Source organism: Thunnus thynnus, chromosome 11, assembly GCF_963924715.1.
Source record: "Thunnus thynnus chromosome 11, fThuThy2.1, whole genome shotgun sequence".
Lineage (NCBI taxonomy): Eukaryota > Metazoa > Chordata > Actinopteri > Scombriformes > Scombridae > Thunnus > Thunnus thynnus.
Window position 1 is genome coordinate 4411509 of NC_089527.1, and position 14712 is coordinate 4426220.

The window sequence follows — 14712 nt, forward strand, 5'->3', positions numbered from 1 at the left end:
ACATCAAACGTCTGCCACTTCCTTTTAATGTCAAGCAATCAATACATCAAAAAAACTATAAAGTAAATAAGCGTTTCGATTTCTTTTCCAAAACAGGATGCAGATTGGGGTAAAAAAATAAATAAATAAAAGAAAGAAAAAAAGAAGAAATCACCACCAGATTTATTTTGTAGCACTGATGAACAGATGGCGGCCAGATCGTATGCCTTTACAGAATGACAAATCTATCGCTTTTCCTTGATGTTAATTCAAACTTAATTACACATTCTGAGATCATGAATTTGAGGGGTAAGATTGGAAATTTGTACTTATTCTTGAAGAAGTGATGAAACCAGTTTAGAATCCTGCTCTTGCTGCCATTTAGCAATCTAAAATCTTTGCACCGTTAGTTAAGTTGCATTGCACATTACAGTAATGAAACTCGGTGGGTGTAGTCTTTGAACAGACATGAAAGTTTGTGGACTTATACGTCAGCCTTACGTCACCCAGCAAGAGCTCATTTAAAGCCGTACGTATCAGAAAGCCATCAATGGCAACCCAATCGATTTTATGAAGAAATTCATGCTATTTGAAGCAAACTTGGCAAAACAAGATAGCTTTTATTCTGATTATTTGCTTTTCCTGGTGGTCTTATGTGGCTATAATGCTGCAGTAATACGCTTCCTCACACATTATGTTCCTCCTCATGTGAAACAAATGTGCTAACCTGATGCACCAGATGGTTTGTTACACAGAACCATCTGAGAAGTCGTCGATGGAAACCGTTTGGAGAAGGGCAGGCGCTTTCAAAAAATACGTGGCAGGTGATTGGATGAACCGTTTATCACCGCCTTACTTTGCGAGGCAGCTGGATTTCGCCTCGCCTGATCCTGTGATGTCATCTTGCGAATCCAGGTGCCTCGTGACAATTTATTGTTTATTTGGCTGGCAATTTTCTAGATTTGTTCGTACTGCCAACAATACTTATTCAGTATAATCCTCTGTGCCGTAGACCTTCGTTGTTGTCAAAAAAACAACTAACAACACATCAATGAGCCACACCGCTGCACAGGGTGACATGTTCCTTCACCCCAAAGGCAACGTTTGTTTATTTAGAAACAGCTCCACAGACTAGTAACGCTCTCAGAGAGCAGTTCCTTGAATGGTAGATGCCACTGAGCATGTGTAGGAATGCCGTTTTGTTTACAGAGTTTCACTTAGCTTGTTGTGCAACATATCACGACGTCTGGACTTTGAGCTACAATGTTAACTCAAAGAACGTCAGTAGTTATTGATATTAAGAAAAATATTGTTCCCAGACTGGTCTGTAAGGATCAAACTGTTACGTCAAAGAAATTCCAGAATACAAAGTTAGAAACAGCAAAATATTTATTCACCAGTCAAAACATAAACTTCAAATACGAGGTCTGAGTACTGAACTCCATACCAGAGCTGCAAGAGTAGTTGATTCATCGCTTAAGTCATTTTTCCAGAAAAAAATGCCAAACATCTGATGGTTCCAGCTTCCCGAATGTGATGACTTGCTGTTTGTCCGTCATACGTGACAGTAAATTGAATATCTTAACATTTAAGTCAGACAAAACAAGCAAATTGAAGGCATCACTGAGAAATTTTTAACATTTTGTAGACTAAGCGATTAATCGAGAAAATAATCAGATAATAATCCTTAGTTGCAGCTCTACTCCACACAGTGATGCATGCATGCCAAGACTTCTGTTACCTGACAAAAATTTCTTTCAAGGAAACCTTTAAGTGCTACGACAGAACGGACATTCTGTACATACTGCTTTGTGTGTTTCTTTTCTGTTTGTTATGTTGGCAATTAAAACATAGACAGTGATAAGAATGACTTCCTGTAATACTTCCTTTGAAAATCAGATCAGAATTTCTGCATCAGGCGGGGTTGCAAAGAACAGGAGATCAAAAAAATAAAATAATACAACATTGTAGCCAATTGTCAAGATGCTATATTATTCACTGAACATAAATAGGCAGGTCATGGAGAAGAGCTTGCAACAATCCTACACGATGATGGTGTTTTTGGTACATCTTTTATCAGGGAGCGGGACTTTGCAAGCTGTAGGAAGGAGGAAGAGTCTATGCAAACTTGTGTTCTCCCTCTGTACCAAGCAGGCGAAAAAGGGTGGCAGTGGTTGTGGTGGGTTATCAGTTCTCGAGGAAAGCCACGTAGTCAGTGAGTCTGGCCAACTGCTGCTCATTTGGAACCAATGAAACGGGGGGAGGATCTGTTGAGAGAGAGAGAGAGAGAAACAGTGAGGAGAGGGGAGCGACACGGAGAAGGAGAAGTTGAGTCAGAGGGGGGATTCCTCATTGGGCCTAGTGCTATCGATCTTCTTACATCTAAACCAGTTTTAACTCGAGAGGCTGCAGCCCACGTGTTCTGGCTGGGAGACTCAGCAGGTCGCAGGTTTCAAGTTAACCACGCTGTCGACATCTGCGCATGAGCTCACCGCTTCCTCCGACCTGTTTAACAACACTACCTGCAGAGTCTCCCCATGTGACCGCGAGACAGTCAGCCCTGGAGATCATTAAAAGAGTGCCACACTCTTTTTTCAGGGACACTTTACATTCATCCAAACCAGAATGATTTTCCTCCACTCTAACAAAAAAAAAAAAAAAAAATCACCAAGCACTATTAAGTCCCAGTGGTGCTGTGGGGGTGGGAGGGGCAGACATGTGAGGATTAATGGTGAGTGGGTTAGCTGTTTTGGGTTGGACATGTGCGCTGCAGATGCTTCAGCAGCAAGGTCCGATGATAACAGAGAGGACAGACTGCAACCTCCTCCTCCTCATATGTTTGCATGAATCAATAGGTTTCTCTTGCAAAAATGGATCGATCCATGACCCTCCAGACTTGAAAACATGTAGTGATGTGATAAATATTTTGACAAAATAAGGGAGGAGAGGAGAAGAAAAGAAATGGAGCATGAAAGTTTGGGAAATATGTTATGCAAGGGAGATTTAGCAAATAAAATTTCAGGAAATTCTAGGGAAAATATCGTCTTTGTCATCAAATGTCGTATTTCTATGGAATTAAAAATGACCCCCAAATCCCAGCGCTGAACATTTTTATGAGTCTAATAAAATCTAGGCGGAGGAGTAGTAGGAAGATGGGTGCAAGCTTTCACATAAGGAGAAAACCGTTTGGGCACAGGACAGCAGGCTGATGATGGGTACAATTTAGAAGAGCAATACTGCCACCTACCTGGCTTTTTGGGCATCACCATCCTGGTAGCAGGGTCCGCCTGCCAGCCTTGACTCACCACACCTTTGGACAAACACAGAGGCGGAGAAAGAGGAAAAAAAAATATCCTCAGTGTATCAGTGGGATCTGATACGAGACTGTGTAAATGATAAGGTAATGGAAATAAGCTGTAACACATCCCAGTGGGAACACTACTTGACTACAGCTGTTATTATTACTTAGAAAACCCCTCGGCATCTGACCTCTTTATAAACAGTGACAATGATGACAAAACATTTCCTCTCAAGAGGTTGTGTAAATTCAAGCTTACCCTTTACTGCTTCTTCCACAGAGTAGCCCACAAAGGCGGCAAAATCTTCTGCTGCGATGGAGGTATATGCCTGGGCCACTAGCGCGTACGCCCTTTGTCTTGTGCTCTCTGTGAAACAACCATGAACCATAGATAGGATATCAATATCAGATAGTACATACAGAGTACATGAGTGCTAAAGCTGTATTCCAGCACCCTGCATCTATTTAAAGTGCATAGAGTACATGGGCAACACCAACTTTCTGTCAATGCAGAAAAAAACACATAAAGACAGACAGTAAACAAAGCTGCTCATTAGCAACAGCGCTGGAGGTTGTAGACTGTGGATAACAATTAATCAACAGTGACAGACAGGGTTTTTGAAGCCAGGGGCTGTTTTAAAAAAAGCAGTCACAGGTGAATATGTTTTGGTAAAATGTTGAGTGAATGCTACAAGTCTGCATGGAACATTTGTTTTATCTCGCTTTTTAGCCTGCCTAGTTTCAAATTTCCTGTCTTGGGGTTGGTTATGGTTGGAGCTGCAACGATTGGTTGATTAATTGGTTGACATAAATTTAATCGCCAACTATTTTGATGATTAATCATTTGGAGTCATTTTATATGGAAAAAAGTATCCAAATTCTCTGATTCCAGCTTCTGAAATGTGAATATTTTCTGGTTTTTTAAGTCTTCCATGACAATAAACTGAATATCTTTGGATTGTAGACTGTTAGTCAGGACCAAAGAAGACATTTGGGATTTAACTTTGGGGCTTTGAGAAACAAAGACATTTTATAGACCAAACGACTAATTGAGAATATAATCAACAGATTAATTGATAATGAAAATAATAATAAGTTGTGGTCCTAGTTGTGGTAAATCTGTGTGCCTGAATTCATAAAGTTGCTTCCTCTCACTCCACCCAAGCACATGGTCCCAACTAACTACTGACTCACTCTAACAAAAGTTTGTCTGGGATCTAAAATAAAAATTAAGTATGTCTGAACAAAGACTGAGTTTTCTGCCTTTTATTGTTGTTACCATCTGGGTCTGTTTTATATTAAATGGCGCTCTGATTTGATCGTGATCAACATGTGTGATAAACATGTGAGCTAAAAGAAAGTTTTCCATAATCAAGAATGCTAAATGATTGATCTTGTTAAATGAAGCAAGATAAAGAAGAATCATGGACATTATATGCAGTACACTGCTTACACTTCAGACCACAGGAGTCTATATCAAAAGGCACTGGCTTCCCAACTGTCAAAGCTGCCCAATTTATCCTTCCCACAGCCTGACATGGTGCTGTTGTTTGTGAAGATAAGGGTAAGAGTGACAGGGTCTCGCAACAGCATGGAACGACATACATCGGCATGCACTTGCTGCTGCTGCTCCTGCAAAGCTATCACGTAAATGACTCAGGGTTGTGGCCTTTCGTGTTTTATAGCCTAGCAACGGTTTATGTGTACCAACAGTCAGCCCCTAGTCTACTGCAGCAGCTAGCAGCGGTAACAATAACAAGCAGGATGAGAAGAGACAGCTGTGAGGTGAAGGCAGGAGATTTGTCAGAGTGCTTTCCCATTCTGCAGTCCAACAGGCTTCCTGTTCTCCCTGTTATTGTACTTGTCTAAAATGAGGTGGAAGAATTAAAAAATATGACCTTAAAAAACTATGTCATGGCAAAGTTTATGCATCAGTTGAGTTTGAAGGTATTAATATTTATTCAGTAGGAGTCTTAATGAAAGTTTTGGCTGTATCTTCTGAACCCTTTAAAATGGACACTAAGATGATTAAAACTGATTATTTTCATACATTTGGATCCAGTTAACATTGTTTTGTCATTGTCATGTCTCACCATTGATGAATGAGGAAAAACAATTGAGGTGTTTTTCCCCCTCTCTAGTCAGCATGAATCATACTTCATAAAACAGCTTCTTGTGTTGGAACAAGTTTCTTGCACATGACTGGCCGCATATTAGAAAAGAAATGCTCCCCATGAAGCCAAACAGGTCATCTCAAGGGGATTTTTGTAACCCTGTCCGTCCACAGGCAGACATGTATTTTTACCATTGCCTCTTGACCCTTGGGAGATGACTGGTGTGGCAACTGGACCAGCCTTTCTTAGTATGTCTTTCTGACACTCCGGGGTTGGGTTGGAGCTGCTGAGCAAGACGTCTAATGTGGGAGGATGGGAGTTTTATGGAGGAGAAACAGGACCTGGCCTGTCCTCTCTGACAGTCTATTCCAGGGCTGCTATCATTTCTCACCCTCTCACCTCTTAAAAATAGACCCCACTTTTCACCAGCAAAGGCAAAGCAGACAGGACATGGCAAGGGCTTTTATTTTTGAATACAGTCTATTGCCAAGTAAGAGCAACAACAGGCTGGGGAGACATTTTGATGGGTGCACTCAAAGGAAGATCTATACTGTATATATTAAACTGGGTTTTGCAGTTTTCTTCCTCTATATGCTTCTTGAATTTGATCTTATTAGAAACTTTGCTTTAAGATTAGAATTAGAAATAAAACAAGTAATGAATTAATTTCATGCAGCTTTATTTCAGGTTCCACTGAAGACCAAATTGGTGATTACATGTAGATCAACTTCGACAAAGTGAGAAAATGCAAAAGAACTATTTCCATAAGCTACATATGAATAAAATTACGTGTGCAGACATTTTATTTACATTTATTTTACAGACCTATTTTTCCACTTAACACCAGCATTTAACTGGCTCAAAAGTACAAAAGTATAAAACGTTCAGGAAAGGTATGAATTCGACATTGATATTAAATATTGCACAGAAAGTAAGGGCAAGCCATTCTAGCCCACATCCTCCGTAACCTTATATTTCTTTAACATCAAATTGCAAAGAGTCCCTGCCATTCTTGTTCTTGTTAAAAAAAACATTCAAAAGCACATATTACAGTAGTTTCTACTTGAACCTAACCACTTCAATTTTCATTATTCTTCCTCCTCTTCTTCCTCTTCCTCCTCCTCCTCCTCCTCCTCCTCTGCATCCTCAAATTCATCATCATCACCCAATCCAAAGTCCATTTTTGCAAGGACTGCTTCAACATGCTCTGTTGACAAAGTGAAGTGGTCCATCTTCTCAAAGCCTGGCTCTGGCCTCTCTTCCCCCATTGAGCATTTAGCTGCATCTTTGGTCTGTGTAATAAGGCCCTTGGAGGCTAACAGAAACTCAGCAGCACCATTCTGCTCCAATGCCCTCACAGCCGAATCCGTCAGCTCTGAACTAGCTTGCAGTCGTTCGCCGTAACGTTGAGCCAGTGCCCGCAGAGCAGCCACCTTTTCATCTTGCTCTTTACCAACCTGCTCCAGTAGTATGGTTTTGCGCTCTTCCAGGACAGCATATAATAGGTCAAAGCGTTCAGCTAGGCCTTGTTTAACACACTGAGCATTCTCCTGTACAGCACGGCAGGCATCTTCCATCTGGTTGAGCAGAGCTTGCAGGCGCCCATTGCTGGCCACCAGGGTATCAATAGCATTACTCAATTCACCTTTCTGGGCCTGGTAAACACTTTCTAGAGGTGCCACCTCACAGTCCTTGTGCTGCCCAAACACTTTACACATGGAGCAAGTGGGTACCTGACAGGTAGTGCAATAGATGTTGATTCTCTCGTCTTCGTGTTCTTGGCACATTGGTTCTTTGGACTCTTTAGGCTTCAGGGAGTTGTCTGGGCTTCCACTGCCACTACCTTCTTGCTGCTGTTTATAGATGTCGATGATATTTTCAACCAACAGGTTGCGCTGGAGCCCGTGTACACCATGGCGGTCAAGCACGACCTCAAACCGGCATGTAGGGCAGCGAAAGACACCACCAGAAAAACGGTATGGGTTGCGTGAGTCATAGAGGTCACTTGCACAACTACGGCACAAGTTGTGTTGGCAGGGTAGGATGACCACAGGTTTGGTGAACATGTCCAGGCAGATGGGGCAGCTCAGCTGCTTCTCAAGGCTATCCATGGGGCTGGGGGGTCGAACCACAGATCCTGTCCTCTGCAAATCCATAATGGAAAAAGTCTCTACCTGCAGCTAGACCAGAACGTTTCCTAATTTCCACGAAGAGAGAGGTACAAGGTTTACTCTCTCCGTCAGTTTCAACAAGTTATCACAATAAAGGACAGACCCTGACTCTTTAGTGTATGCTGTTGCTTGTGAAATGCCGATATCTATTCTGGCTGAGAGCTAGCAGCTCTGTCCTTTATACCAGCCCCTCACAGCTGGTGACACCCGATCCTTTTGACCAACCAGAGCACACATTCCTGCCTGCTTTCTGGCCTGGGATCTTTTCAGAGAATTGGCCCCCACCTCCCCAGTGCTGCATATGTCACATGTCCTAGTAGGCACTGTGTCCCCTCTAAAAGTGACAGAAGTCAGAATGAGGAGAGATACAAACAGGGTCCATGTGACTGAGGAGCCCTACCTGAGAGAAGGAGCTCAGTCCAATTGGTAAACAAGTCAGTGTCAACATCCTGTGACTTTGTTGTTTTGACCATTTTATCACTTGTTGAGATTAGCTGTCATTTTCCATGTTTACTGTTCATATAACCTGTTTTATTTACCACAGTAACACAACTGTTTTTCATACACTCTTAACATAACCACCTAAATTTCAATTGACCAATGATATTAAATTGACAGACAATTTCGATAATTAATTACATCTTCACGGAGTCAACTACTACATTAAATTAAAGTCTTTTTCAAGTAAAAATACAACCTATTTGCTAATAAATGATTTTCAAATGTGAGGATTCACTTTTCTTTGCTCCTTTATAAATGTCATATCTTTGGGGTTTCTGACTGTTTGACAGTCGGTCATTTAAAATAAAAAATCCTGGCACTAGGATCACTTGGGGCTTTATTAATTTGTAAAATTTGATGGTATCTTTCAAATTCTATGAAGTAATACTTATGGCAACCAATGATGGAATCATGGTCTTAACTTGGTCAGAAAGGGTATAAACAGTAAACACCAATTGACATGATGATAAGAACATTATCATATAAATTATTCTTTACGGATGAATGTGCTACTTTATTAACTTTGAAACAATAAATTGAGTATATGTACATCTTATCTACTCACATTCACCACATCTAACAAACAATTATCATCCGCGTCAAAGTGTCTCATGACATACTGTACGTAAGCATCCATGTCAGATCAACATGATGTAACGTGAACATGACTGATAGGCTATTCTTAAACTCTTGCACAAGGGAACCGACACATGACACACATGCCCCAACAATTGTGAGCATGATAGCAATAATTTCATAAGGATTTTTCTCAAAATTATTCTTTAGATGTAAGAAATAAAATAGATGTGTGAAATCAAGAGACAACTGAAATATTTAGATATTCAGTTAGATTACAATAGTGTAAATACGTGTAAAGTGATGATCTTATTCAGACTATTGGGTTGTAACTACCTGAACTAGCCTTCTTGATACTAATATACTAATATGTCATATATACTAATATGTCACATTGCTGGACATGATGTTATAGACAGTTAAATTCACTCACTGTATTTTACAACATATTTTATTTCCCCTCGGCTGGGTTGCATCATAGCTTAAGCTGCGTTCAACTGGTGCCCCCTGCTGATTCTATATCATGCAGGTGAAATGTAAAGTAAAGTCACCCAAGCTTTTACTGATAAAACTACAAATTAAATTAATTCAAAATACAGCTAACATAACTTTTAAGTCATGGTAATGAAGTACAGTACCAGTTAAAAGTTTGGACACACTCTCATTCAAGAGAATGAGACTTTTGATTGGTACTGTATATAATATTTAAATGTCCCTACAGGGAATTTCTCTACAATTTTCAATTTTTCCCAGGGCAGGGCATAAAACCATTTTTTTGGAAGTGCTACCTAAAAAGACTATATGGCATGTAGAGTAATAAGAGAGAAAGATCAGGTAGGATGTGATTTTTGTTGTTACCTCGAAGGGCCTCCATGACCGGAAGGATATTCTCTGTCCACTGGTGTGCTGCGATGGCTGTGTAGATCCCTGGAAAGTCTCGCTGCCAAATGCGCTGGCCAACAGCCCAAACAGCTGTTAATTCGGGGTTTGCCTGCATACAACAAGAGGAAAAGCATTTTAAAATCTTTCCATATGCTTCACTTGACAAGGCAGTGGCCCTCATACTGTACTTTAACAGCAATCACACCCAAATACTATTTTTACTCACATCCATTGTCAAATACCATTTTAAATTCCAAATCTCATACTATTTAAGCAATGTGAGGATCATTATTTCTCAACCTTCAGCTAGGAATGTGATGAAGAGCAGTGATGCGCAGGGCAGAAAGCCTGAAAACGTATTTTCTCAATCAGCTTCCTACTTATTAATGGGCTCCTACATTAATACAAAAGTTTTTCTCCCACACATTTCTGTATTTGTGTTTTCATCCTTGGCTCAGTTGGTGATGTCTCACATTAGAAATATTTGAATCAAAATGTGATGACAGTTGTGGGGATGCTTCCTCCGTTTCTGAATCAAAACAAGACGGCCTGCTGGCTACACGGATAAGAAACAGTTGCAACTTAGGAAACAGGTGAAAAATATTTTTTATCATCCAGTGTATGGAATGTTTTGTTTTGTTTTTTAATTTAGATGGTTAGAAAAGTCTTCAGGGATTCTGGAAATACCTCCAAAACAATGTTTCTTTAAATGAGCGTCTGGGTTTTTCAAACATTGCAAGTTAATTGTCTTTTAGAGAAACTGAATGTTACCTCTGTGACCATAATGTATTCTAATGCATGAGAGGCACAAACTGGGCCTATACTGTTTTATTTCACTCTCACCACTCTTTTACATCAAAAAAAAGAAGAGAAAGGAAAAAAAAAGCTCTAAAATAAATCCCACTGTACGCTGCCTGCTCAGCACCATATGGCAAACAGACACAATTAGCAGCTAGCCTGTGATCACAGAGGAGCATTTAGAAGCTAAAGATATTTCCCTCAGGAGTTGGCAAAGACCAAAAACAGAGCTAAAAGAGAGTTAATACTGGATTTACATTTGCCAGGTGGCAAGAAACACAACTCCGAGGGAATGATAACGTTGCTCCATAACTGCTGGATGTGGAAATAAGCAATTGTTTACTTACAAGCTTGCCATATCACCATGAATGACTGATTTATTTATGGATTAAACAGTCACATAAAACCTTAAAAAGGTGATGATATTTCAATGTTGTGTTGCTGATCTCAAACGACCAAATGAAGTTAGAGTCAAACATCCACATTTCTTTGCTTTTCAGACTCCAGACTTACCATCTGAATGTTGATGTGAACAGTACTTACAAATCTCAAACTTGCAAATATGATAACTTCCACATAACTTGAAGGCAGCATGAGCAGGACTATTACATCTATCATACCCAGATGGAGGTGAAGTTGAACTCATTTACCGTTTTTATTGCTTGAGGAATCCGCTTCCATAGATACCTGGCATTATTCCTGTTGGACACAAATTAACACAAGTTAGGCAAAACACAGAATTAAACTGCAGGTACAGTCAGCAATACAAGACTGGGTGAGCTGTGATAAACCTGATAAGACTTCAGCTACCTACTGTTGTTAACACGCATATTTTATGCAAGCAGTTCAAATCCAGACTAGATGTATTATTTTTAAAGCCATCCATTTAAATCTAATTGTTCCTGCTGAGTGCTCTCACTCAAGTGATTACTGTTCTTGCAACTCCAGGAAGCCATGTCATTTCATTTCTAAGAAGGTACTGAAGGATTATGGCTTTATGTGGCTTATAGGGGTGTAACAGTACGTGCATTTGTCCCAAACCATTTGTTACAGGATGTTTGGTCAGCGACTTCCTTGGTTCAGTTTGTTCTGTGACCCAAACAATTACAGTCAAAATAGTTTTATAATCCATTTACTTCGATGTGCTAAACAGTAATGGACCAAAATGTTGCTTTCTACCTTTATTTTGTTTTAGTCTGCTGTGCTGATAACATACCATGTCCCAAAACCAAGCTACATACCGAACTGTGAATTTTGTGTACCATTACACCCCTAATGGTTTATGAATTATGATATTGGACATTTAACGGAGATGCAGCCTTACTGTATACCACAGGTGCAACACCTGAGAAGACATGTTGGTTCTTTTAATGATAATGACAATCAGTGTTCAATCAATCTTTTGCTGTGACAGTGCACATATGTCATAAGACAAAGGCTAAAAAAAGTCGCAGAATATGTCTTTGGCAGCTAAGAAACTGAAAAGGAAAAATGGCATCCCCAGTGTTGACTAAGTTCATTTGAAATAAAAGACACCTGACATCCATTTGCTTTGAACACAAAATCTAAGAGCCCACACCCCCAATAAAAAAAACAATGTAGAGAAAAGCATGTCAGCTACTTAAAACAAAAACAGAGTTGACTTACATATCATTATGTAGTAAATAGAGCGCCAGCAACTGAGTGTAGACTTGAGGTGTTGCAATGCCCCCTGGAGCCTGTTGAAAATAAATGCAGGTCTGATATTAAAGCTTGCTGCTTAAGATAAGCAGAAAACCAAACCATCTTTGCTTTCCTAAACAAACTCAAGGTATATATTAAAGAGCAATGGTGGAAGAAGTATTCAGACCCCTTATTTAAATAAAAGTACCAATACAGCAACATAAAAATACTCCATTACAAGTAAAAGTCCTGCATGAAAAATCCTACTTAAGAAAAAGAGTATTAGCAGCAAAATGTAGTTAAAGTATTGCAGTAAAAGTACATACGTATTATGAGCTTGATGTAGTTAAAGTATTGCAGTAAAAGTAGTGGTTTGGTCCCTCTGACTGATATATTATTATATATGACATCATTAGATTATTAATAGTGAAGCATCAGTGTTAGAGCAGCATGTTACTGTTGTAGCTGCTGGAGGTGGAGCTAGTTTACACTACTTTATATACAGTTAGCTAGTTTAGTCCAGTGGTTCCCAACCTAGGGGTCGGGCCCTTCCAAAGGGTCAGCAGATAAATTTAAGGGGTCATGAGATGATTAATGGGAGAGGAAAGAAGAAAAAACAAAGTTCTGATACACAAATCTGTTTTCAGTTTTTGGGCTTTTCCTCTAATCTTTGATTTTTGGTGAAATATTGGATCATTTGAACATTTATTGAAATGAAACCATGTGAGAAGTTTAGAGGGAAAAATCACTATTTGGTGGAGCTGTTAACAACTCATAGACATGTGAAATGTGACCCCGACTACACACTGCTTTTTGTAAGACGTCAAGAACAAAAAAAGTTAAAAACTACTGGTTTAATCTTTAAAAAGGTATACTATGCGGGATTTTCCTGCAACAAAAAAGGATGTATAGACTCATACAAAAGTAATCCCTCTCAATCATCACAATAATCCACTAGAAGTGTGTGGTGGTGTATGCATCTACAGAAACCCTGCCCACTGCCCGTATTTTCTTATTATTTTGCTGGGTGTCAGTCTTTGGGCAGTAGGTGTGTAGCCCCCATCCGATAACAGCACGCAGGGTGTGAGGATGGGACTATAAAAACATGGGGACCAGGTTACATTGCTGTCTCCATCTCTCTCCTCTGCTCTGTCTGTGTCCGTCGGACCGAGGAGGGCAGGGCTGAGCTCCATATACACAGTAACACACAGAGCAGAGAAGCCACAGTGGACAGGATGCGGGCAAAGCATGCACTTAAAAATCTGACACAAAATCCGACAATGTGGCACCTTCCCGCAGGGTTGTGCAGAGGTGTGAGCATGTTTAATTGTGCTTTAGAATGTAATTGCCATGAAACAATCAGAAAATAACATTTTATTTATCTGATTCACTGCTTTGTTCTAGCTAGTGCTGCTCACTCTCATCATTCACTCTCTAGCTCACTGAACCACCGCTGCTCTCTCTTTCTAGCACTGGTGTCACTGAGCTGGGGAGGAGGGACCAACTTTTAATATTGTGTTTACAAACACCAACCGACAAATCCTGCATAGTATACCTTTAATTATGTTATATTATCCATTGTGTCAAATCTTCACCTGAAAAGCAACTAAAGCTGTCAAATACATGTAGTGGAGGAGAAAGTACAATATTTAATTCAGAAATGTAGTAGAGAGGAAGTAACAGTTATAAAGTAGCATAAAATGTAAATACACAAGTAAAGTACAAGTACCTCAAAACTGTACTTAAGTACAGGACTTGAGTAAATGTACTTCGTTACTTTCCACCACTTCACAGATTACTCACTGAGCTCCGTAATATTGACTTTACATTGACCACAGTCTGCACCAGCAGTCCTGTCAGCTAAGTTAGCTGACATCTGCCTTCTGTCAACATTATCAGCTGACGTAATTATAAAAGCAAATGATCAGTTCTAACAGTAACACACGGCTAAACTAGGAATTGCTTTTAACGTTATAAGACCCTAAATGACAACAATACAATAGCTGCAACGCTGGCTGTGTTTACCAGTAAGATATAACGAAGAGCTCTCTAGCTATGTAGCTAGCTACCAACTATCTGCTAATACATGAAATGAAAGTGGACAATAACGGTAATTCTGCTACTACAGTTTTCATGACTAACTTGTAACGTTGAGTTAATAAGTTAATATAACAGTGTTTGTAAGTAAACTTAGCGTAGAGCTGTGCAAACAGGCTAGCTTTAAGCCATATTATTGACGTTAGCCTGAGCTAGCCGCTAGCTAACTAGGTGTCAGATTATTACCTTATTATTAAACGGTCTATAAAACAGTATTTATTGTTGGCACATAAAATAATTAATACCGCGATTCAGTAGTTACCTCGAGCTCTTGAGCTTCACACTGCTCCAGTAGTTTATCAAAATTTTCCTCCATAATCACAGCTGCAGGCATGATGATGCCTAGCTGAACCTTCTTCTTCTCCTTCTGTGTTGTTGCAGTGGATCAGCGGCACGTCAGAAGTGCTGCTGCCCCCCACTGGACGAAGCACAAAGTACAGAATCAAAAATTACACACGGCCTCCAACAATCCAAGATCCAACTATACCACGATGCAATACATACAATATAATGAAATTTCAATAACATACCAGGGAATTTAATGAAATAAGGAGGCATTATTGTCCAGACATGACCTGGAAAAGCTATTCCACGCTATTCTCTACCCTAACTCCACTGTTCTTGGGTCTCACAA

At 39.8% G+C, this 14712-nt stretch overlaps 2 protein-coding genes across 2 annotated transcripts; both read right to left on the minus strand.

The window, feature by feature from the left end:
• Nucleotides 1–1350: 1350 nt before the first annotated feature.
• Nucleotides 1351–14475, minus strand: cops8 (COP9 signalosome subunit 8). The gene is made up of 7 exons (XM_067602900.1): nucleotides 14341–14475; nucleotides 11967–12037; nucleotides 10970–11018; nucleotides 9498–9630; nucleotides 3537–3644; nucleotides 3227–3289; nucleotides 1351–2246 (listed from the first exon to the last, which is right to left on the minus strand). Exons 1-7 carry the CDS (start codon nucleotides 14410–14412, stop codon nucleotides 2167–2169), a joined length of 576 nt encoding a protein of 191 aa, XP_067459001.1. The 5' UTR covers nucleotides 14413–14475; the 3' UTR covers nucleotides 1351–2166.
• Nucleotides 5838–7731, minus strand: trim63b (tripartite motif containing 63b). Its single transcript, XM_067602899.1, has one exon. It carries the CDS (start codon nucleotides 7545–7547, stop codon nucleotides 6480–6482), a length of 1068 nt encoding a protein of 355 aa, XP_067459000.1. The 5' UTR covers nucleotides 7548–7731; the 3' UTR covers nucleotides 5838–6479.
• Nucleotides 14476–14712: the final 237 nt, after the last annotated feature.